This window comes from Empidonax traillii, unplaced genomic scaffold (assembly GCF_003031625.1).
Source record: "Empidonax traillii isolate 1590-97213 ecotype Southwest subspecies unplaced genomic scaffold, ASM303162v1 scaffold398:size1781980, whole genome shotgun sequence".
Classification (NCBI taxonomy): Eukaryota; Metazoa; Chordata; class Aves; order Passeriformes; family Tyrannidae; genus Empidonax; species Empidonax traillii.
Genome location: NW_020955591.1, coordinates 842,401 through 866,196, shown reverse-complemented (window position 1 = coordinate 866,196; position 23,796 = coordinate 842,401). Strand labels below are relative to the sequence as shown.

The 23,796-nt window shown below is 40.3% G+C and overlaps 1 protein-coding gene across 1 annotated transcript in view; it reads right to left on the bottom strand.

The window, feature by feature from the left end:
- DYNC1H1 (dynein cytoplasmic 1 heavy chain 1) overlaps window positions 1–23,796 on the bottom strand; it is a 46,406-nt gene that overhangs the window by 19,245 nt on the left and 3,365 nt on the right. Inside the window, exons 3-47 of the mRNA XM_027893592.1 lie at window positions 23,373–23,546; window positions 22,879–23,134; window positions 21,779–21,965; window positions 21,334–21,605; window positions 20,997–21,224; window positions 19,447–20,523; window positions 19,033–19,212; window positions 18,608–18,757; window positions 18,178–18,324; window positions 17,912–18,052; window positions 17,605–17,781; window positions 17,382–17,492; window positions 17,180–17,299; window positions 16,724–16,963; window positions 16,035–16,190; window positions 15,555–15,668; window positions 14,837–14,947; window positions 14,547–14,756; window positions 14,008–14,154; window positions 13,620–13,786; window positions 12,744–12,917; window positions 11,905–12,070; window positions 11,636–11,824; window positions 11,364–11,552; window positions 10,383–10,665; window positions 9,480–9,580; window positions 8,567–8,726; window positions 8,040–8,283; window positions 7,661–7,844; window positions 6,961–7,173; window positions 6,550–6,788; window positions 6,283–6,439; window positions 5,644–5,871; window positions 5,168–5,398; window positions 4,917–5,057; window positions 4,424–4,657; window positions 3,649–3,855; window positions 3,431–3,552; window positions 2,894–3,059; window positions 2,490–2,653; window positions 2,127–2,256; window positions 1,208–1,341; window positions 846–960; window positions 562–723; window positions 271–485 (exon numbers count right to left, since the gene is read on the bottom strand). Of these exons, the coding sequence (XP_027749393.1) occupies window positions 271–485; window positions 562–723; window positions 846–960; window positions 1,208–1,341; window positions 2,127–2,256; window positions 2,490–2,653; window positions 2,894–3,059; window positions 3,431–3,552; window positions 3,649–3,855; window positions 4,424–4,657; window positions 4,917–5,057; window positions 5,168–5,398; window positions 5,644–5,871; window positions 6,283–6,439; window positions 6,550–6,788; window positions 6,961–7,173; window positions 7,661–7,844; window positions 8,040–8,283; window positions 8,567–8,726; window positions 9,480–9,580; window positions 10,383–10,665; window positions 11,364–11,552; window positions 11,636–11,824; window positions 11,905–12,070; window positions 12,744–12,917; window positions 13,620–13,786; window positions 14,008–14,154; window positions 14,547–14,756; window positions 14,837–14,947; window positions 15,555–15,668; window positions 16,035–16,190; window positions 16,724–16,963; window positions 17,180–17,299; window positions 17,382–17,492; window positions 17,605–17,781; window positions 17,912–18,052; window positions 18,178–18,324; window positions 18,608–18,757; window positions 19,033–19,212; window positions 19,447–20,523; window positions 20,997–21,224; window positions 21,334–21,605; window positions 21,779–21,965; window positions 22,879–23,134; window positions 23,373–23,546 (8,913 nt within the window). The remainder of the gene's footprint in view (window positions 1–270; window positions 486–561; window positions 724–845; window positions 961–1,207; window positions 1,342–2,126; window positions 2,257–2,489; window positions 2,654–2,893; window positions 3,060–3,430; window positions 3,553–3,648; window positions 3,856–4,423; window positions 4,658–4,916; window positions 5,058–5,167; window positions 5,399–5,643; window positions 5,872–6,282; window positions 6,440–6,549; window positions 6,789–6,960; window positions 7,174–7,660; window positions 7,845–8,039; window positions 8,284–8,566; window positions 8,727–9,479; window positions 9,581–10,382; window positions 10,666–11,363; window positions 11,553–11,635; window positions 11,825–11,904; window positions 12,071–12,743; window positions 12,918–13,619; window positions 13,787–14,007; window positions 14,155–14,546; window positions 14,757–14,836; window positions 14,948–15,554; window positions 15,669–16,034; window positions 16,191–16,723; window positions 16,964–17,179; window positions 17,300–17,381; window positions 17,493–17,604; window positions 17,782–17,911; window positions 18,053–18,177; window positions 18,325–18,607; window positions 18,758–19,032; window positions 19,213–19,446; window positions 20,524–20,996; window positions 21,225–21,333; window positions 21,606–21,778; window positions 21,966–22,878; window positions 23,135–23,372; window positions 23,547–23,796) is intronic.

Below are 23,796 nucleotides of genomic sequence, written 5' to 3'. Positions count from 1 at the left end.
CACAACTGTTAACAATGGCCTCCCTGTGTGATGGTGGCTGTGGCAGCTTATCATACACAACTGGCATGTAATCGGGCACAATGTAATTTGGTTTCTCAAGATCCATTTTGCTTGTGAACTCTTTGCCAACTTGGTACAGTGCCTCAGTTGACCAGTCTCCAAACCAGTTCAAGACACATCTGAAATGAAATGCAAAGCATATGTGAAGACATCCCCAAAAGTACTGTTTCAGCAGTACTTGTACAGCATGTTGGAATATGCAGCAATTACCTGTTGAAGAGAGCAGGAGAGGTAGCTGCCCTGTCCTTCAGGCCCTCAGAAGATGGATTCATAGTGAACACAACATGGAGATTGCGAATAACTTGGCTGGTGAACCATTTGTAGAGTTCCTCATGTGAATCTAGCATTAAACCTTCTTTCTGTGCTCCTTCTTTACACTGAGTCATGAGGGTGGCGTATTCATCTCCTTCAAAGAGACCAGGAACCTAATTCAAAAGATAGTTTTGCTGTAGCCTGTGGTTGTAGAAAGGTACTTAAAATATTTACTTAAAATCTTCTTACCTCTCCATTGGCTAGGAGAGTGTTCATTCTTTCCAGGAATCCAGAATCCAATACATTTGACTCATCCATGATAAAAGCTATTTTTTCATTTTTACAGCCAGAACGTCTCAATACTGTCCTAAGGTCTTCATCAAAATCTTCGCCTGTATATTTTCTGTGAACCTGGTAAGATTTAACATTGGTCATTAACATTTTGGTTGAGCTTTTAATGGGCTTTTTGGAGATCAATATTTAAGAGTGGGTTTTGACTAACAGTTCTTTAGAAGTTAAACTAGCACACCAACCTTTATTTGGTAGACACTCAAACCGTTCATCCAGGCAACAAATCTTGAGAGGGTTGTCTTCCCTGCTCCACTGACTCCAATAAGCAGCAAGTGGCCCTGTGGCTGACGGAAAATTCTGAAAAACAACATAACCAAGTGCGATTGCTGTTAACAACTTACCGAAGCTTTGCCTAGAACACCTAAACTTAGTACCAAAACTGACACACCTTTCCAAATAGGATCCTGCTATCTGGAGGTTGGCAGTTTATTTTCTATAGACAACATCGAGATCATGCTCCATTCTTACTCTGTACTCAGGCTACTCTGTTTTAAAGTATCTCTAAATACTGCTTACCTAAGCAGCAACGCAAGTCTGAACTTACCGGTCAATTCTTAACACATGATCCAAGACTTCATTGAACAGAACAAGTGGTACATCAAGTTCTTCTTCATAAAAGACTTTAAGCCTAGCTTTCACGTAGTCTCTTAATTCTTCTTGATCCACTGGAATATAATCCTAGAAGAACCAGTCAATACAGTATGGAAATGAAGATTAAGGGACTTTGCTTAGGGATAAATTTATGAGCACAAAAAAGCAGAACTACTAGAATACTTAAAGCAGCGATCCTCTACAAAAATTTAAGAATACTGTACTCCTTCAACTCAAACAGGAACACGTCCACAGCCTAGAGTGCCACAGGTAACTGCATGGGGTTTAAACACTGTATCTACTGAACCTACCATTGGCTGAACCTGTGCTACAAGTTACCAAAGAGATTGGGAAGTACCACTACAGACTTACTCCCTTCCCCAGTTGATACTAAACAGCCTTTCCTAGTCCCTTCCTATTGGTCAGAGAGGGGTAGCAAGCTAGGTGGATTTTTGCCTTGACCCAGAAGGATTTGTACAGCTTGCCCAGCTGGAACACTTCAGATTGCAAGAAACAGTTCACCATAAAATTTGTAATATCAGTATTGCTTAAGGGCCACCTTTTTATCCAAGAGGTTCCATAAACAATAATTGTCAGCAACCACCTGGTAGTGTTACACTATTCTTGAGAAATATTATTTAATACTGCCTTCACATACTGTGGTAGCTCTTCACATCTCATGCATCCCTGGCATAACACCTATTAAATTTGTAGTGGAGTTCACTTCAGACAATCATAGCAAAATTTTCTTGAAGATCAATTTAGCAAAATTATGGTCACCAATTATAATTTAATTATAGTCATATGAGCTGCACCACTCACATCCAACTCTTTTAATTTTGGGTTTTAATTCTTAAAAAATTTTCACTTGCCTTTGACAGCCAGTTGCTGTACAAGATAGGTCTGCTCATAGCCTTTTCTTTGTCAATGTTGGGGAAGTGTTTCAGGGCAACCATATCAATGTTCTCATCAGTCCAGCGCCTCTCCTCATCTTCAACAAGTCTGGACAAAGAAGTAAGTCAGTGAGTACAAATCCTCTATAATGGAAGGATAAAATCACATCACGTCAGCACTATCATTAAAGTACATTTCTACTTTGCAGATACTCTTCCCAAGAGAGTCAAGCTAGAGTGAAGGGTAATATTCTCATTTTCTAAGGAAAGTTGGCAAGGAGTGGGGAAAATAAATTTTCAACTTTTTTTTGGTTTTGCCTCCCCATCTCCTGTTTATTTTACCTGTCTTGGAAGAGTCGTAAGGCTTCATGGGCCCAAATCCTGATAAGGCCTTCAACTGGTAAGGTCTCTAGTGGTCTTAATGCTTCGAAAATACCTCTCACCCAGCGAGTCATTTCACGAGGTGAGTAGATGTAGTGTGGCTGTGTGTCTTGAGTGAATCTCTCCTAAAAATTTAAATTTAATTAGTTACTTTACCTCAAAGTTGTACTGTACTTTTTACAGGCCCTGGTATTGCAAGATATTACTTCGCTAGCGTTAATTCAGCTGTTTTTGCCAGAACTCAAGTAATTAGTTGGGCTCTTTTACACATATTGTCCATATGAAAGGTGAACAATGCATGTTAAAAGATTCAGCATAAAAGGAAAACTTCTAATTGGAGTTTGGGGTTTTATTTAACAAGTTACCTGAGACATTGTGTAGAATTCTACCATAGCAGCAGTGAGAGGTTCTGCATATGTGCGAAGTGATGGGATCAGCCTTAGCATTGCACGATTGAATGTTCCATAAATCTGAGTAAGTGAAGCTGGTCCAGGATAGTCCACATAGACCACAGGAACATGTCGTAGAAATCTGAAAAATTAGCATATTACACAGTACAGAAAATTAAAGTCTGTACTCTCTTCATTATCATTTGCCAAAATTAAATTAACCCCTTGATTCAAAATCATCATCAGTAACTGCAGTTGGTTTGATTGCTCCTTAACGACTTCATGCAGAACACATTCTGAAGTATCCACAGTGTTAAGACAGGTGATTCAACAGCCTAACAGTGAGTCCACTGTCTGCCTGTCACGGTAAGAACCAACTAGCAGCTAGTGCCAAAGCAAGGAACATCATTTCAGCACAGCTGTTGTTAAACAAGTGTTTTAAGAACAGATTACATAGTCAAAGCTTCAGTTCTGACTATTCTTTTGCTATACAGGGTTTACTAGACACATTACCTATGTGAGAGAGGCTTTCTTCCAGGATCAGTAGGTGGATTACATGCACCAACAAACTGAATTCTCTCCAGTTTCACCCATGTCTGGTCAGATGTACGATAGAATCCTCCATGTTCCACCATCTGGAAAAAGACCCAAAAATCAAATCAAATCACTGGAATATTGTCGTTCCCTAAGTGTCGCTGCTGTGATACAGTTGACTACAAAGAAAAACAAACCTGTCTAATGAAGGATATGACTCTCTGGGTGCCGTATTTATCCATATCTGGCAAATTGATTTCATCACAGAACAGCACCAGCCACTTTCCTAACTGCACAGGAGCCAGCACCACTCCATTAGGGGTACGTCTGTACTCACAGTAGTGATCGAAAGTTTTCAAGAGCAGTTCTGGAGTGGTAGCACTAGAAAAGTTGAGTCCAACCACCTTAGAAAGAGAACAGTGAAAAAAAAAAGTAGTTAAAATACACTAACATCTGAAAGAGAGCATATAAAAAATCCTGAAAACAGGTATATTTGGCTTTCCATGATGGAAATACATATACCATCTATATTACAGGATATTGCCTGTATACTGTTTATTTCCACTGCAGGTTTTCCACTTATTATGCAGTAATGCTTCCTGTCCAATCCTGTACTTTGAACACCACAGCCTCATGTAACTGTTATTCCACCTAAATACACTGAAGGATGAGAGCTATTCTTAATCACTAACACAGGTTTTTAAGTATTGATTGTAGGAATGCTCCTGTATTACTAAAGAGGCAAAGGAAGAAAGTGGTTCTTAGATTAAGATATATGAATTGATATTCTCAACATAACTTTTATTTTTTGCTACTTCATACACACAGCTGACTGAGGTGGAGCTGTCACTGAATTCTGGCTAGCACACAACTTCAAACTGAACCAATCTTTAAGAAGATTAGAGACTTGTTACTACTCTGAATTCACTAATTCACACACATCCCCAAACACACACACAGTCCCTTGTGTACCTCCATGTCAGGCAGAGCTCTGAGAGCACTGAAGAGGGTCATGGTTTTTCCAGAACCTGGTGGGCCACAGAGCACCAGAGGTTTGTGTTCTGCCAGCCAAGTGTACAGCAACGCTTCATGGCGAACTGTATCCAGAGTTGGTACCACAACATCAGGAGCTGCAACCTTGTGAGTTTCAACTTCAATCTGAGGAACCTTGGATTGCCATGGCACCCATTCACCTGTAATGGACACCTAGGAGCACAAAAAAGTGATTAGACAACTTACATTAAGAATCTAGCTCAACCTTAGTCAAAACATTTTTTCTAAATGACACAATGGTCTGTGGCATCCAATTTTATATGTTTATTTAAACAAACAACTTGTTTGCTGAACTGTGAAACTGTGAAGTTTAAGATACTCTAGCAGATTATTTTCCAGTTTCATCTCCAAAATCTAAAGGAAGCTTTTAGGAATATGAGAGAGCAACACTTCTACCACAAGAAAGGCTTACCTCATAGTCAATTATGGGTATGTTGGGTGCAGTTGGCAGTGGCACAGTGGTGATTCTCCTAATGTATTCTCCCAGCTCTGCTCTCATTTTCAAACGGCTGTCTCCAGAAAGGGACCAGAGTATCGCATAGACCAGGTACCTCTGTAAGAAGCAGCAAAAGCAACTTCAGGCTTTAGACTAATGAACAAAACTTAATGAATAACTCAAATCTGGCCAAACACAGCAGCCACTAAACAGCAGATTGCATTTACCTGGATGTAGCGCTCCAGCTGATCTATCTGCATCGGGAAGTCAGGGTGGTTGGCGTTGTACTGGGCGACGTTGCGGCACGCTTGGTGCAGCATGGAGAACAGAGAGCCCAGACAGCGCAGGCGGGTGAGATCCATGATGTGCTCCAACTTGAACGCGTGTTCCAGTGCTTTGGTTACCAGGCCATTGGATGTGAAATAGGGCTGCATTATTGTTGCAGCATCTCTCTGAATCTGTTGGGGGAGACAAACACTGCTCAAGGAATTTGCTTCTCATTTGATTACCAGGCAGCAGGAAATGATTTTGTTTAGGGTTTGAAACGCTTCATATTTTAATATTCTTCAAAAAAAAAAAAGGAAAAAAATACATAGGGGAAGTCAGTTTTTCTACAACAGGCTGTCCTAGATTTTAAGCACACTGTACTACCTGTAATACAAGCGTTTTACTACTGTATCCCATAATGTAATCTAAGTTATACCTGTAACATTGGGGATGCTGCCTCTTCTCCTTCATCTTCTTTGCCCTTTCGCCTTCGCTGGGCTTCCTCCTCACCTTCATCCAGAGGAATGCTTCTTAGTCTGGCCAGGAAGTTGTTGAATATCATGTCTGTACTGAGAACATCCTCACTGAACCAGACCATACCACACCTTGACACGGTAGCCAAAGTGGCGTATTTCAGATCCTGCACCTCAAACATGATACGCACCTGAAAAACACAAATTTATAACAAGAGTTTGAAGTAAAACCAACCAACCAACAGCAAAACAAAACAAACCCCCTTTCCCTCAAAAAGCAGAGACCTTTCAAAATGAGCTAATTTGCATTTCGACTGAGTCATCAACAGCAGCATTCTATTATGCTGTGCTAAGTTCATCGTTATTGAGTGTTACCATGGACTTATATAACGCACAAAGTTTGTCTTACAACCCAAAGGGTCAGAGTAAGCATAATGTGAAATGCTTGTTTCCAAAAAAACCTCCTAACTCCAGCAAACCAAAACAGGAGTTCGGTATTACTCTGCTTGTGATGAAAAAGAGGGACAGCACTAGTACATATTAAACTAAAGCAACAAGCTTATAGTCAGCACATAAACATGGTGTAAACAAAGTTACATTACATTTGGTGGGAGGCTGAGACGTTCACCATTCGGCAGAGTCAGAAGTTTGTTGTCATCCAAAACAGAGTTCAAGTTCTCAACCCACTCGGGGTCTACATCACCATCGAAGATAATCCACTGACGTTTTTGTAGTTCACCTCTCACATTGTCTATGATCCTGTATTAAAGGAAATATTTATTGCAGTAGAGAATTAAGACTCAGTAAGGCCAAATCATCCTTGGCACAAATGTACCGGCCAGTTGGCATTTATGCTATTACAGACTCACTTTCTCAGGACATGTGTAAACAAGCCGTCCGTCCATTCTCTGGTGTTTGGATCCAAAGTACCATAGAGGTGATCTTTGCTGATTGCTTTTGGATCTATAATGTGAGCAACACCTTCCACACCCTCCAGCCGTTCAAGGGCCTTCAGAAGTACTCTCCAAGCCATGCTCTTTCCACTTCCAGAGGGACCGACCATCATCAACCCATGATTTATCTGTGTAATCTGATACAGCTGAAGAACCTGTGGCAGAAAAAATGGGGTATCAATGAAGTCTTAACTTCAGTAGCCAATATAAGCTTCTGGGTATTGCTCGCTTAAGACAAGTAGAATGCTTCCCATCTTTCATAATTAAAAAAAAAAGCTTAGTCTTATATATAAATTTCAATTCCATATTTTGAGTTTTAGATTTTACCTTTTCAACCCACATGCCACCGACTTCTTCTCCATCACCATAGGTAAGGTACATTTCCTGGCACACTTTCTTAAGCTCCTCTCGCAAGGCTGTCATCTCTCCACGATGATACTGTACTCCAGGGAATACATCAGAAAGGAGACTGAACAGCAATGGAATGTCTTCTGCAACCAGTTTTGGTACCATAGTTTCACATACACTCTGGATCAGGATCTGCAGAGAGAGAGTCACATTTAATTTAAGATTTTTTATTAAGTTCACTTTACCAAATGTGTTTGACAAGGAATACTTCACAAATACTTTACTGATAAAGCACCAAACCAGAGCAGTCTGAGTAAAAACAACCATTCGATGGGGTTCCAACTTTGGAACTACACAATTATTTCCTATTGATTTTCAGTTTATACAACTCTGGTCTCTCATGTCTCTTTACTATGCTTTTGTTATTAACTGCTGAGGAACTGAGCACCAATAAGTATTATGGATGCACCACCTCATATGAACAAGTTTTTCACTCTGATTCAGTTAAACGTATCCTAAGATATGTTTAATTTGGTGCTTCTAAGCTATCAAATCACCACCTTTAGTAACTAACAATGCTTGCATAGTTTAACACTATATGGTAAACACTGTAGGGTTACTTTTGTTTAGTGTGCATCCTCTATCACACTAAGAAGTAAAGATTTTGCACACACATTACCTCTTGCTCTGGTAAGTTCTCAGCGATTTCTCCCTCATCCACAACTTCACCACGCTCTTCCTTCTCCCGCTTTATCTTCTGAATCCTCTCCCTCTTCACATTACCTGCACTAACCAGCACACTCTTCAGTGCTCTCAAGCCAAAGTCATAGTGACTCTGGGAGGACAGCTGTTCATCACAAAGCCTAAGAATTAAGACAGACAAAATACAATTTAATTGTCAATAGGAACCAACATAACACTCAGTAAATGTCATTGTTTATTTGAAATGATTACTTGAAATGACTGCTGCACAATGTGCTTAGTGAGTCGCAAAGAATATTATAGCTGTGAACAAATAAGCTCTATTGTTATTGACTGGAGCCAAACTTTTTACTCACTTGAAGAATGGTACTATCTTATTGGCAAGCACTTCAGCTGTACGGAAACCTTGGGAGTACAACATGACCTGGGCAATCAACTGACGGTCTGGTTTTGTCATTGCCAAGCTACGGAACAGCTTCTTCAAATTGTCAGGCAGATTAGATCTGCCTGCATAGCCAGGATTCATGGTGATGAAGATAGCCATGTCAGGGCTCACTTTGACTTGCTTGTTCAGCAGCTCACAGGTAATCGGTGTTGCAGCTGAAAAGAGAGTGCATTTAGTCACACCTGAGTCAGTGGTCAATCACCTTCAGAACAGAAGTCATACCTGATTCTATTTTAGTTTCCTACAGTAACGGACAGCAGGTTCTCTAGTACTGCAACTCAAATAATATAAATTTCTACCAGCTGAGAGTTACTTCAGGTATTTAAGTTTTTGCAGAAAGTGGCTTCATAATTTTTTGCATTAGTTGCAAAAAATGTAACCGAGCAATAAAATAGCACTAAGGATGTCAGAGACTATTAGGAATAAAGGATTACATACTCTTGTCGTAGTTGGGGTTGGAATGCTCTCGCAAGGCTTCCTGGATGCACTGAACTTGCTGTGAGACTGCCGAGAGCATTCGCTCCTCCAGCCTGTTGAACTCATCAAAGCAGCCCCAGGCACCCACTTGGCAAAGTCCCACAAAGATACGTCCCATTGCCTGTACAGAGAGGGGAAAATCCGCTCAACTGCATGATCCTTCCTGTGTGCGCACAGGCAAAGGGGAGCAGAGAAGAGCACTTTACAATGGAGGAAGGTTATTTCTGCCCTTATACAAAGGCAGGAAGGAGCTGCATTTATATGTAGGTTTCTACATATTCTATATGATAGGGTTTTAACTGACTTTCAGGTATTCACTGCTTCATGGAACCATAGAAGGTGACCAGTGTCCTATTTTTGAACACATATTTGCAGTTTACAAAGGCATTCCATCTCAATTTGAAGATGTCGTTAATATTCAAATACCTGGATAAATTTTCTTTGTTTTGAAGAACTCTTCACATGCTGAGGTAAGCACCACAGCTACGTTGCAAAGGGTAACAGCAGTAGTACAGCTACTTCAGCAGTTTCACACTCTCATCTATTCCCCACTAAACCAACACTATTAATACAAACTAAACAACTAGAAGCTACTTTCCTAAAGCCAGCCTAAAGTCCCTGCCCTGTACTTCCCTCTTCCTTTCCCTCCATGTGCTGTCAAAGAACTACCTGCTCAAAAAAAAAAGAACCTCTCCCCTAGCAATAGTCTGTCCCACTTTGGCTTTACAGAGGTTCTATATGAGCCACAGATACCAGCTCAGTTAAGTCTTACAGACAATCATCTTGAAAATAAACACTGCTGGCTGCTCCAGAGTTCTGAAGAGACTCCTACTGCTTGTTAGCAAAGACTACACTTATTTATCCAACAGCTTACCTGGAAGTCAAATGTTTCGTCGCAGTTGAAAACCAACACAAAGCGGCCCAGCTGATGTCCAAGAGCCTTCACAGATTCTGTTTTACCAGTACCAGCAGGTCCTATTTTTGAAATGGGATAGACATGTTTTAGTGTTTATCATCTGAGGTACCGCTGCCAATTTGCGTAATCTGTGTGAGGGTTCTGATGGTGCCTGTCAAGAGGGTTCAAACGAAACCTTAAACTGCTTCCACTTCCCCCAAGACTGTTTTATTATTCAATATCTTAGTTGTAAGTGCTCTGCATGTTTACATTAATGCTACACTGTGGTAGTGCATATTGCTGCCCCAGTTCACCCTCTCCACCCCATCCTGGGCCACATGATGGACTCAGGAATGCTCGTTAGGCCTCAGCCTTAATTAATGGCACCTGGGCAGATAGCTCCCTTTGAGCTTACCAGAAAAACCTTTTCTGCTCCCAGAACTACTCTTGTCTAACGAGCTCCTGTTTTTCAACAAAGAGCCTTGAGACTTTATTTTTCTGTCTGAACAACAGACCAAGTAGAATAAACTTTTCATTATTGGACTTTTAAACCAAAATACCAGTAACTACCAACTGAGATCGTGGCCCTTACCCCTTTGCATCCCTTACTGTTTATCCCTACTTATCCTTCTGTGTCGCTGGTCTGTGCATAATTGCTTTTAATCCAATTTTTCTTTATGTGCTCTATCTATGCAGTAAGTAATAGAGTGAACCTTGCCATCGAATTTGTTGTGCTTTCACAAATTTATATTAAACAGGCCTTTGCTGAAACCCTGCTGATGATTCTTAAAGTGACCTAAACCACTCATTCACATACATATTAGAGAAGATAATCAGGTATTAAAGAAGATAAGAATTCATATACTTGTCTCACTAACTTACCAAATGGTGATCCTCCAAGTCTTGCCTCCAGGGCTTGTGTCATTGTCAGGTAGCAGCGGTCAGTAAGAGGAGTCTGTACCAGCTTATCCTGAACACCAAGGTACTCAAAGCCATAGTTGAATTTGGCATTTGCCATCTGAATGGAGAGCTGTTGCAACACATCTGTCTGCTTTGGGTCAAAGTAGAACCGCATTTGGCTGAGCCACTCAAAGGATTTGGAGTTGTCGATCTTGCTTTTGATCAGTGATCTTGTAACATCTCTCTGGTGCACCAACTCAGTGATCTACGGAATGAAGAAACCAACTTTGACCACAGCAATACAAGCCATTGCTAATAAAGCTAGGAATCCTACAGCTTCTCAGATTAGCACAGTTAATTGCCATCCCTTAGAAATCATGACATAAAACCAGTTTCTGACTTAAAATTTGTTGCCACAAAGACAAAACTAACAATGCTTCCTGCTGTCATTAAGGACTTTCAGCAAAGCTTTCTGGTTCTGTGAGTCTGTTAATCCATTACACTACTGAACTTGGTATTTCACTTGCCAGAAACTTCGAAGACAGGTACTCCTAAAACAGACCAGATATTTCCCTCTAAAAATCTACAGAAATAACCCAGAATGATTTTAACTTCCCCCTCCCCTCCAGTCCTTATCCACAAAAAAAGGCATATCATAATTACAATAATAAGCAGCTTAATGACATATTTCACATTTGAATGAAGAAACCAGTAGCTTGCATATCTGGAAGAGCTGGTTTGAAGATCAATTCAGTGAGCCAGTCTATAATACGCTATCATGCATTAAACTGATAGAGTGAAAACCCACCAACACCTACAGGATCAGACCCTGATGTAATTGCTTAAAAAGCAAGAAACTTTTCCTAGAGGAATAAAGAAGTCTTAAGACTGATCAATATTTTCCCTAAACTTTGAAAAATCCTCATCTGCAAACCCAGAAGAGGAAAGGAGGTTTTTATTTACCAAGTGCTCCAGTTTCCTTCTGCGAAGAGGCGGCTGCTCCATCAGCACAGAGTCTGCCAGGACATTGAGTGTGACCTCAACATTGGCCAGCACAGACTGGAGAGGACTGTTGTCTCCACCTCCACCATTGAGGGCTGACTCCACATTCTCAGACCATGCAATCTGGGCTGACAGGACAACAAGCTGAGCCTGTGGAACAAAAATCCTCATCAGATCGTTTTCCTCACTGAAGTAACCAAGCTGCAGTATATGTAGGCGTTCCACTTTAATACCTGGTATTTGTCAATCCAAGAGATGTAGACTGCTGGATCAATTGAAGTTGCTTTTCCAAAGATTTCTACTTCAGTTACAGATTCTGCAAGCAATTTAGCAAGGGTCACTCTCATTTCTTTTTCAACAAGAGTAAGCCACTCATTGATCTTGGGATGTTCTGTGATGGAGACTGGTGTTTTGAACAACACCTGCAAGAATTAAAGATTTAAGTCAGCCCACATTCACTTATTTTCAGAAGTTTATTTTAAAAGAAACACTGCAGCTATACCTCCTCTCCTTCACGTGAGGATATCCCAAGAACCACAGAATTATCTTCATTGAGGATAATGCTAGCGACTCCTGCAAACATTTTCTTGAAGTGTTTCTGCAGCTTAGCAACATTTTTGCTGTTTCCAATGATTTCAAGCAAGTCTTCATCACCAACAAAATAAAACCTAATAATCACAGAAAATGAGATATATATCATAACTTCAACTATCGCTTTTAATTTATGATTTATGTTTCATAGATGGGCACTATACAGGAGTAACTGGCAACCATTTTCCTAACACTGCAAGAGTACATGAACCATGAATTTGTTAAAAGTTATAACTCAGTGCTACCATTAAGTCTCAGTTCATGTGGTGTGTACCATACACAAGTGCATACGTGCTCCATACTGTGGATCATTTTCTTTACCCTGAAATGCCCAAAATAGAGCTTGGAATTGAATTCTATTAGGCAGGGAGAACTCCCACTCAGTACCTTCCTAACCCTTAATCTCTCATGTTAAGTGACAAACTAGTTGAGGACTAGCAAAGTCAAAACCTGTCCTTCAACCAAATGGCAGAAGAACCTCTGAGTTTACAGAAATCAGCTGCAATGGTTCCTTAAGCAGTATGTGAATTCAGCAACCAGCCACAGACGAGCAAGTAAGGGAAGTTTCAGTCCCACTTCCTCAGAACTGGCTATCACTGAAATATGTGTTGTTTCTACAGAGAATTAAATGGTTGTAACACCATAGATATGCAACACACAAAAGTTGGCAGAAGCTTTACAGAGCACTACACGAATTCCTACACACAAATGACATATTACCTCAGGAGACAACTAGAGTCAGCTTCTTACCGAGGGAAAGAGGACCTCTCCCTTTCCAGGTATTCTCCCAGTGCCTTCTGTATCTTGCCAAGCAAATCTGCCAGTCTCTCTAATGATCTCTGCACACCTTGAATGTTAAGAACATCCATCACAAGTGGAGATTTGGACACCTTTTTCATGAGTGCCAAAAATTCAGTGCTGATGCTGCAAGTAAAATACCATAGTATGTTAGTGCAAACTCAGTAAACACAGGCCTGTGGAACACCGAAGTTACTTGTCTCTAAATGACCACTCTGTCTCTAACTGTTGCAGTTGCTCTAGGTAACACACCAGGCTAAAATCCCCAAATAGCTCTTCATCTACCTCAAGTCGACAACAACAAAATCTATCCTCTTTGCAACATTCAATCTACTAATTCCACTGCAGAAAATTTTCTCCATTTCCTGAAGAGATGCATAAATCTGATTCTTTGATCAGACTGGAAATGTGTGGAATAAATAAGTATAATCAGAGCAAGGTTAAGCAGAGGAAATAAAAAATGTTTCAAGGGCGAGACTAAAGGCTGCAGCAACAGAAATAAGCCTTCTTGCAGCCATAATGCCAGAAAAATCCTTGAAATAGCTGGCAGGAATTAGCAAGGAAAACCACCTGAATCCCAACCATCTAAAACCCCCATCTTCTAGAAACTGTACATCAGCCTGTTTACTATAAGCATTTTTCTGTCATAGTTGCACCTCCTTGCTTGATGAATTTACATCTACGGCAGGGCTGTAATCCAGCTGGACTGGGTAAGAATACAGTCAGTATTCTAACTCACAAAGTGTTACACTGAGTCATGAAGTTTCAGGTCTGGCCACATGGTGCTCCAAGGGAGGCAAGAAAAGAACAAAGCAATTAAAAACTTACCTCTGGAACCGCTGGGTCTCCACAGGCAGCAAGTGCTTGATGTCTGCACTGCCAGTAAAGATACCCTCCAGGTACACCCATCGCCTCTGGACATCTATCCACACATCAAAGAGAGCCATGATGCGGTTCAGCTTATCTTCCCAGCTAAGGGCATCTTCCTCAAACACCTGAAGTTTAAACACTGCATTAATATTCATTTTAATACTATCATGCTTCTGATTGCTAATAATTATAAGTGGAAACAGTTGTTTGAGAGTTACAAAGTATGCAAATGAAATTAACTGTCAACTTACATGGTGAATATAGTCCCTGCTGACAAATATATGAACTAAACAAGAGGGGAAGGCAGAATTAAATTTAAATTCCTTAGCTTTTTTCTCCATTTTACCTTGTAGTATGGTGACAGCTTCATAGCAGACACACTGTTAATGTGCTCCTTTACTTTGTTAAAAAGGTCATCCCATCCACGAATCAAACGACATTTGTTCTGGTAATTGACCAAGTCCAGTTCGTAAGTGTTCCACACTTCTCTTATCTGAGGAAAAGGATGTTTAAGATATGACATCAATCATTTCTGCTTCAACACAGTTACAAAGTAGAAATGTGTCACAGTAACCAGATTTTACTTTTTTTACCCAAAGATTCTGGGTTTATGCTCAAGCTTTGAGAACACTGGGAATATGATGCAGTTCGGTAAAACTTGAACAAGGTGGGGTCTTTGCAGTCACTATCAAGAACTGCTTTCTCCAAATAATGTGAGTTCCATCAGAGGAAACTTACACAGCTTTAAACTGTTCCCCAGTTCCATGGAGTCCTGGCACTTGTATCAACAGCTTAGAGTGACATGTTTACCACACAGGTGTCAGCCACCCAACAGCAACCCTTTGTTTTGCTATTGCAGGAATACATACAAGAGTTGGTACTAGCCTGTTTCAAGAACTCTTCCAAAGCCATCTCCCCCTGAGCCACAAGCAGAACATCTTTGACAATTGCTTCATTTCTCTGTAAATCCACATCCCAGATCTGACCCAGGGTCAGTTCCGAGACAACCCAGTTTACGTGAAGCCTTTTCATCAGCTGTTTCCAGTGACGGTCCTTAAGTGCCTCGGATTTCAGTTCGATAACTAACATGTTTATCTACAGGAGACAAGAAAGCGAATTACATCTTTGAACTTGAGTACAAAACACAAGCATTTTAGAAATGAGTACAAACTCACCTTCATGTAGCCCTTCAGAAGTCTCTGAACATACTCATAGGAGGCATACTGTCGCAAGCGGGCGGGGAAGTTTTTCAGTTGGTTCAGCAGACCATCTAAGTTTTGTCGAAGCTGTCAACAGCATAAAAGCAATGAAATCTTCTCTACAAGTGATGTGCACAAAACTGTACACGTTGTCTATGTACTTTTTACAGACAACTCTTGCCAATGAGATATTGTCAACAATATGGCTCTATTAAATGTTGTACATATTTATCTAAGATGTGGTTTCTTGATATCTGGGAATGTAATTTTTTTGGGTCTGATTAAGATTTATGACAGCCTTGTCATGGGCAGCTTATGGTTTAGTGATCCAACTGCTCTTTACCTCCTGAGCACTGAACTAAAACCAATGCTGTTCACCCAACCATATAATGGAGTTTCCCTAATGAGGTCCAACAGCCTATTTAAAAACAGCACAGTTTTTTCTCTGTACATGCAGTCCAATCTCAATCTCAAAACTACTAGAACTGCATAAATCCTCTGCAATATCAGATGTAACAAATCCTGTGAGTATTTTTCAGCTTAGCATAAAGGAGAAACATGATTACAAGATACTGAAAAAGGTACCTGAATGCTGAAAATGTGACAATTAAGCATGTCTATCTCAAGAGGTCTAATTCCTAATTTGCATACACTTGTTGCAGTTATACTGTCTACGTATATAGAAGTGAAGTACCTTGCGAGGCTGTACTGAAACCCAGGGTTGTTCTTTCATTTGATCAATCTGCTCCCAAACCTTTGAGAGTTCAGACCAGACACCTTTGAGATCCTGCAACTCTTCAAGGGCTACCTGTAGTAAAGAATGTATAAAAAATGAGCAGTTATTCCTCATTTCTTCAAAGCCATTAGCATAGGGGAGTTAAACAGAGTTCTTTTAATATGTCTAAAACCTTCAGACAGCTCGCCAGTTCAACAGAACTGCAATAGCAAGTGACCAAGATGAGATTTTTGCATCTCAGGTCACATAATTGTTTCAAAAGAATAAGACAGACATAGAAGAGATCACAATCTCTTAAGGCTATAATTGAACCAGTGTGGAGATGGTGTCCTGATACCCGTACAGCACAGGTTACAAGTCCCTCTTTTAAGGGAGAGAATGATGGAACTGAAACATTTTTATCCACAACTGACAAGGAGTTGTATGAGCAGGTTGTACCTGGACACGCTCTTCACTGCCACTGAGCAGTCCTGTATCTGTTAGTTCCAGAGCTTCCTTGGCCTTCGCACACTTCTCACGATCATCCTTCAGCCTGCCGAACTTTCCTTCGTAAATGGTAAGAGCCTGAAGAGCCTCTTCTGGACGCAGATTTCCCTAAAGTTTGCATGGGATACATTAATCCAATAATCCTACAATCAAGTTGAATGCAAGTTAAAAGTAAGGACTAAATACTAAATGTTGGTTTGTCTCATTATTTCTCCATTTCCAATTTTCTGACAATAAGGCAACATACTAGTCCAGAAGGAGTCTCATTCCAATTTTACATGCAGTTTTTGGCTTTACTAAAAAGCACTTTAGGGAAAAAAAAAAAGCAAAAAGCAGCTTGCTTCTGAATCCTCCTACATGCATATCTCTGACATATCCCTTGCTTCAGACAAAGCTCTGATAGTCACTGAAGTGATCTTCCTTTCTGCGCTTAACAGAGGCCTATGCTTTAAGGGTAATTTTCCCTCCACAACCAAACCCAAAAATCAACACATTCCCAAGTTATTATAGAGCCCTCAAAAAGACTTCTACCATCATCTAAAATGAGAAACTGCAAAAAAAAAAAAGCATAAACATAAATTTTGTACTTCTGAACGCAGAAAATCTACCACATTTACTACATATAATTCATCAGTACTTACTGTTACGGGCTTTGTTTTCTCCCAGTCTGTCAGCAAGTCAGTTGTTCGGCTCTCCACTGCACGATCCTCCTGCACTATCTTCATCTGCAGATTTGCTACCTGTTGCTGAATGGCAGAATCCTTTCTGCGCATAATGTCATTAAAGGCACCCCATTCTCCTTCGATGTTGTCGATGTACAGCCAAGAGGAAGGGAACTGGAACCTTTGTTTCTCGAGCAAGCGCTGACCATTGCGATAAAGCTACAAGAGATGGTGTTTGTAAGTTAGAACGACAATAACTTTAAACACAAGGCTAAATACAACACATTTTAATAAATGCTCACTACAGAGCTCACAGGGTTTTTCGGAATATCAAGCTCAAGTCTGTTTTTAAGAGAACTTGAATATCATGAAACTGCCTCTTAAGAGCTAAACCTGACACTTTCACAAGTAAGAATCATAAGCAAAACAGCATACCTCAACTTGCTTTTCAAATTGTTTGATTTTACGCTTCAAGGACTGCACGTATGTGATGAATGTCACTGCATCTGAAGTGCTAGCAGTGTCCACAGAATGCTGCTCCAGCTCTTGACGGGACTGTAAAGGGCACAAATCAGTGCTTTAGCATTCTAGAATAGTTGATCTGGAAGTAAAAAACTGGAATTAGGACTTATCTTACCTTAGAAATTTGTGAATGGAACTCAGTCATATTCTGACCAAGCATCTGGCCAAATTTGCTGAGCACTTCCTTGTGCCAGGAGTCATACTTCAAGTTCACCTTTGATTGTACCTATAAGTAAATAATGTTATGTAATTGTAATTTGTCAGGCTTGCTATTTTTTGTTATATACCCATTCTGAAATTGAATGCACTTATCATAAACAATAATTACAATTTCTTACCTTGCCATAGTCTATGACAACAGGTCCAAATTCCTTTCTGGTTTCTGCATTGTCAAATGTTCCTCTTGCCTTTCTTATCTGAACTAGAAGGGCTTGCCACTTATTCAGGTCTTCTCCAAGACGGTTGTATATGTTCTCAGCCTGCATATCCCACAGACACTGGTACTGCAGCCAAACCTAATTGAGGTATTTCACAATGTTCAGAATCTTTACAGTACATTCCAAAAGATGTTTCCCTCCAACCACCAGGGAAAATAAAAGTCCACGTTCATTTTAGGTGTAGCATTACATGGTGTCAGCCTCCTACCTTGACATACTGCTCCACTTCAGTCACAATTCCCATGACAGCTGAGTATGACTCCTCCAGAGCTGCAGGGCCATCAGGCATCCTTGTCAATGCATTACGATAGAATTTCTCTTCCTCAGACAGCTCATAATGCACTCCAACCTAAGAACCACAATTACACTTGTGATACACATCCCCTTCTAGAGCAACACATTAACATATCGAGGACAATTAACTGCAAAGTGAAGGTAATTGCTCAGACTTAGATACAGTTCCATTACACCTACCTGATACCTCTGACTTTGAATTCTTGGTAGTGACAGGATTACCATCTTCCAAGAAAACATTTCTTGGTAAAGTTTGTATCTACACTCTTCAATTGGTGGATTCAAGTATATCACCTGGTTGGTTATTCTTAGTTCATGTACAATGTTCTGCAGAAACAATAAAAGCCATCAGTTTTACTGGCAGATACTACAACATGCAGACAACAATTCTGGACTTCCATTAGCACTTTTGAAAAATCAACTTGCACCTAAATTGGAGGAGGCAAGTATTCCTCCAAAAACAGATGCAGAAGAAATATATACCTCCCACACAAGCCTCAGAAATAATTCCTGCAATTAACAACTGACAATAAGAAAAAAAAACCAACCAAACAAACAAAAACTAACAAAAAAACTCCACAAAACCCCAAAACAACACAAAAAAGCTTACTTTGATCTTGGGTTCACCACCAGGCTTATGGCTCACTTGAGGAGCGTCTGTATCCATGTCAACTTCTGCTTTGTCATCTGCTTGTCCAAGAAGAACTTGGGTCCAGGCCCTCAGTCCAGCTTGCAAACGAACACCCAGAATTCTTTCAATCTGAAGAAAATAAGACACAATGTAGGAAAAATCTGCATATTCACTGCATGAATATACCCGTTATCAATATATTCTGACACTTATGGCACCTCAAAGAACCAAGTGCTCCTTGACTAAGTCATTCCAATACCTGAGGGGGCCAGAGACAACCTGCAGAGGGACTTGTAGTAATAAGATGGGGGTAATGGCTTTAAATTGGAAGAGAATAGGTTTAGATTAGATATTAGGAAGAATCTCTCCTCTAAACATATACTACTCTTTCATCTCAAACCTACCTCCATATCCAGCTTATTGACCCAAATTGGCAAATTTGAGTATGAATGAAGATTTAAGTCATCAACAGCTTTCTGAACTCTGTTCAAGATTTCGGAGAAAGTCTTGTGATCATACATGCATGTTTCCAATGATCTCACTTCCAGGTCTATTTTCTCTTCAATAATGAGCAGATCATCCACCTAAAATGGTTTAGGAAAAACAGGATGTTTAGTTTGGCAGGTTAGATCGAGACAACAATAATTACGCAGTAATGGTTAATCACTTATCTTTATTTTGATCAATCACGTACTTAACCCAAGAGCTACTGAACTGGTCCTCAGCTACCCAATTTGACTTTTGGATAACCACACATTTACCCTTGAAGCATGTCTATAAATATAAAAATTGTGCAGAATTTGAAAGATAAAACAGACCTTTTCCTGGAAACTGAAGACAGTCTCTGCTAACCGCTGTACATATGGATCAAGTTTGTACGATTCCCACACGAGTGCAATTCCTTCTGCAATCAAAGCCTGCACCTCTTTCTTCAAGCCAGCAACCAGCAGAGAGATGGTATTACGCTCTTCTACCTTCTCACATGTTCGCTCATACGTGCGGACACTTTCAATGAGAGAAATAGCAAATGGATAGAGCTGGTTTGCTTGGTGAGCTTTGTTGACAATTGCCAGTGGGACACGGAAGCCAAGCCACTTCAGGTTTCGGACTTCTTTTGAAAGTGTAATTATTTCTGGGAGGAAGTTGACTTTCAGTTTCAGGACGTTTCCCGTTCGACCTCGAACGCGAGTGCTTTCAATGGTGAAAATGCGACCAGACACACCAAGATTGCGCTGCTGAACTTTTCTTGCCCAGTCATCAAAGATCTCCTGAGTGTTGAGCTTCATGCGAAAGCTATCTCCATCCTGCTTCAGCTTCTGACCTTCTACATGGTTCTCCCAGCCTTTACCAAGGACGTCCTCAACACGCTTCATGTAAGCAGTGAGCTGCCTGTCAATCTGTTTCGCCCAAATTATAGACCCGGACACAGGAGGCAAGTCACGGACGTGACTCATTTTACACGCTTGGCTCTGGGGGTATTGTACTTTAAATTTGTCATGAAGGGACTCGATATCATCTTTAACACGCTGGATCAGCTGTGTTTGATATTCACGGATGGCACCGCGGATGTGAGGTCTGACGAACAGGGCATTGAACCGAGAGAAGATCCTGAACATTTCGTTGGCGTTCTTCGCTGTACCAAGCTGATCTCTCAAACGGGCAGTTATTCTTGTTTCAACTCTGTCAATCCTTTCATCATAGCGCTTCATTGCTGCCTCCCAGGCTTCTGTACCTTCTTTGGAAACATCTAATCCATCTACTTCCTTAACATTCTCATAAGCAAGATTGACTTCTTCAATCGCATTAGCATCTGCAGCATCAAAAAGGACTTCTGCTACTTTCATGTCCTGTGGTTCAGGTACCTCTCCTTGATTTTGCTGGGCAACAGCAGTTACCTGCATTAGAATCACAGTTTAATGAGTTGCATGCTTCAAAATTTGCCTAAAAATGGCTAAACACAGCCTGTTCTAAAAACCCTTGCAAGCCCCCCTACAAATTAGTAAGAAATCCTTAACAAACTTTCAGTCATGTTTCAGATTTAAGTGCCAGTAGGAATCGGGCAACAGTTACTTTACAAACTTCCATTACTATGCAGCATAATCTCATTTTCCACTGTGGTTTAGCCAAGCTCAAGGATTTATATGTCTAGACTTGCTGTGTTTATTAACATGAGCATGGTCATGTATTATGCAATGTAAGTCAGAATTAAAGCTAAGCCAATTAGCAGGGGTTTGAAACTAAACTGGTTTTGGAAATAGACAGTGAAATGTAATGTTACATTTGTTTCGTGTTGGTAACTTCCCTAAGTAACAGTAGCAGTCTTGAAGGAGCCACACAGAGTTCTGTTCAATAACAACTAATAAGTTACCTGAGGTCGCAGGACCCTCACAATAACTGCCCTCAGCTGCTCGTGCTGACGCCTGAATTTCCTCATTTGATCAAGACGACTCTGGAGTTTCCTATGAGCAGGATTGATACGCCACACCATCTTCAGGTTCTCTTCCCTTTTTCTTTTCACAATGTCTCTGAGTAGAACTTGCAGCTTCTCATATTCATCATCCCAGGTTTGGAATACTTCAAAGCATGCAACCATTACCTGAAAAAAGTTTTAGAATAGGAACTTCAGCTCCCAAATGAAATCCTTCCAGAAAGTCACTGATCAATGCAAAAATACAGTGACGAGTATCACAAAACCATGAACATACCTTCTCAAATTCTTCATAGGCAACATGCATGAGTTTTCTGGTTCCCAACACTTTAAGCAGCTGTGAACTCAGATCTCTTGAAATGGCCTCTACTAAACGCAATGCCCTCTGGATTGGATATTTTGTGTTTCTGATTTTTCTCAAATGAGTAAATATTGCAACAAGGGCCTGTCTTATTTTGTCCAGCTCAGTAGCAGACAGCAAGTCATTCAGTGGGAAGTCTTTCATCAGTGGATTATAATCATTCACAGTTTCCAGTGCCTGTTTTAGACCTAAACGAAAGAGATTTTGAATATAACTTTTCATTTCTTTAACCAAATTTGTAGCTGTAACTAGACTAAGGTTCCTCTACCAGCATTGTTCTTTGTACCACGATGCTCAAATTTAGTAACAGCTCAAGTTCTGTAGGACATTTGTGAGAAATGTTACTGAGCAGGTATTTTACCTGTGTCTGTATCGAAGCTGACAGTTGCATGGAAACGTTTGCCATGTTTTAGAATATCCAGCGTCAGAAGAACTTCTGGGCTTTCACGTTTCTCCTGAATGCGGTACAGAGCCCGTTCCAAATTTAACCAGAAGCTTATCTCCTGTAACGCAGTGCCTGATGCAGGATCTCGATCTAATTTGGTCACCTTCAAAGTAAAAGAGAAGGGAGGGAGAAAAGCATTTAATTTATATGCTTCAACTGTAAAAACTTACTAAATATAACTGAAACACGTAACATCTGCTACGTTTTAATAACCTAACTTCAGACAGTTTTGACACTCATTCAGTGAAAAGTGTAGGAGCTGCACGCAACACATGAGAAAGTTTAATTCCAGAGGTCCCAAAGGTCAGTTTTAGGACCTTCATGTAATATCTTCAGCATGGCCTAAAAACGTCACCTGCCTGCTCTCCTGATCAGTGCCTGTATTCTAGTTAATGACAAACGAGCCAGGCAAATGTTTTAAGCTCTCATGTAAGAAAAAACAACACTGTTCTAAGAGCAACATGTGTTTACAGAGGGAAAAAAATCCAGAGTAGTACACAAGAGATGCTGTTTTTGAGTAACAGCAGTTCTTTTGAAGAGTAACAGGCAGGAGTATGAGATTACAAGATAGGGCTGGAGCAACTGTTGAGAAGTAGTTGTGGAAAAAACTATAGAGGAAACTAGAAGAAATAACTAGAGGAAATAACAAAACAAATCAACAAGACTTGTTTCTCTCAATCTGCTGTAAAGGTTTTAAGAATAGTTACAAAATTCATGAGATTACTGCCAGTTACTTAAACCTACTAAAATACATATAAAACAGTCATGCTCTCAGCTACCTGTAGAACAATTTAGACTAGACCCCAAATTTAAACTAAGTTTAGCCTAATTCTACACTAGACTTAGCCTAATTTAGAATAGTGTTTCTGGTGACTCAGAAAACTGGTCTCAGATCTTCAGAGTATCCTGCATGAATCAGCACTTTACGAGTTAAACTGTGAAGAAGATACACGGTACTACACAGGTAAGCACTTAGCTGTTTCTCTGGGTTCTTTTGCTTTGTTTTGGTTTTTTACCTTTTGTATTTCTCTAATCCAGCGGTTGACTCCAGACTGTAACTGATTGAGGAACAACGGATCCTCAGCCTTCTCACCGAAGTCTGTAACCTTGGGTTTTTCTCCACGTTCATAACACTGCTTGGCAACATTAGTAATGGTTGCATGAATTGGCAGACTGATCTCTGGAATCTCAATATTCTGCTGCAAATGCAAGAGGCCCATTTCAAGCTCTGCAATCTTTTTCTCAACTGAAGGAGCCATCTTATCTCCGTCCCTGAAAAAGCACAGATGTTTCTGTGTCAGAAGCCAAAACAAAACCCATACACGACACATTCAGGCCATCTGAACTGCTTTCCAAGAGTCAGCAACAGCATCATGTGCAACTGTGTGCCTAAACAATTGAACATGACTCACCTTGAGGAGTTACTACTGTTTTGGTTTGGGTTTTTCTTTGCATTAAACACTTAACTTCAATTCAATAGCACAGAAATGCAGTATTTATACTGAATTACCTGTCTGCTTTGCCAGATTCTCGGATATAGGACTTGAAAAAGGGAGCAACAGCATTGCTAATAAAAGAGTGTAGTGTTTCATACGGAGAGTCTTCACTGAGAGTGAGCACTCTGAGCTGGGAAGACACTGGTTTGTCGGCATCGATCACTGGTGTACGTTTAATGAACGCCAGGCTGCAGGGCAGAGAAGAGAGTTAGTAACTGATCATCTGGAGCTTAAATGACAGTTAGAATAGCTTTGATCTGAGCGTAAGTTTAGGAGTCAAATGCTAATCTGTATTATCACACCTCATAATCTTTCTTCTAAGAGAGTCGAATACAAGTCTTCCAAATAAATACATCTTTACACTTCAGCAATCAGCCAAACTGAGCTGTCAATAAGGACTCTGAAGTAAGGGCACAGCAAAGAGGCACACATTTTACA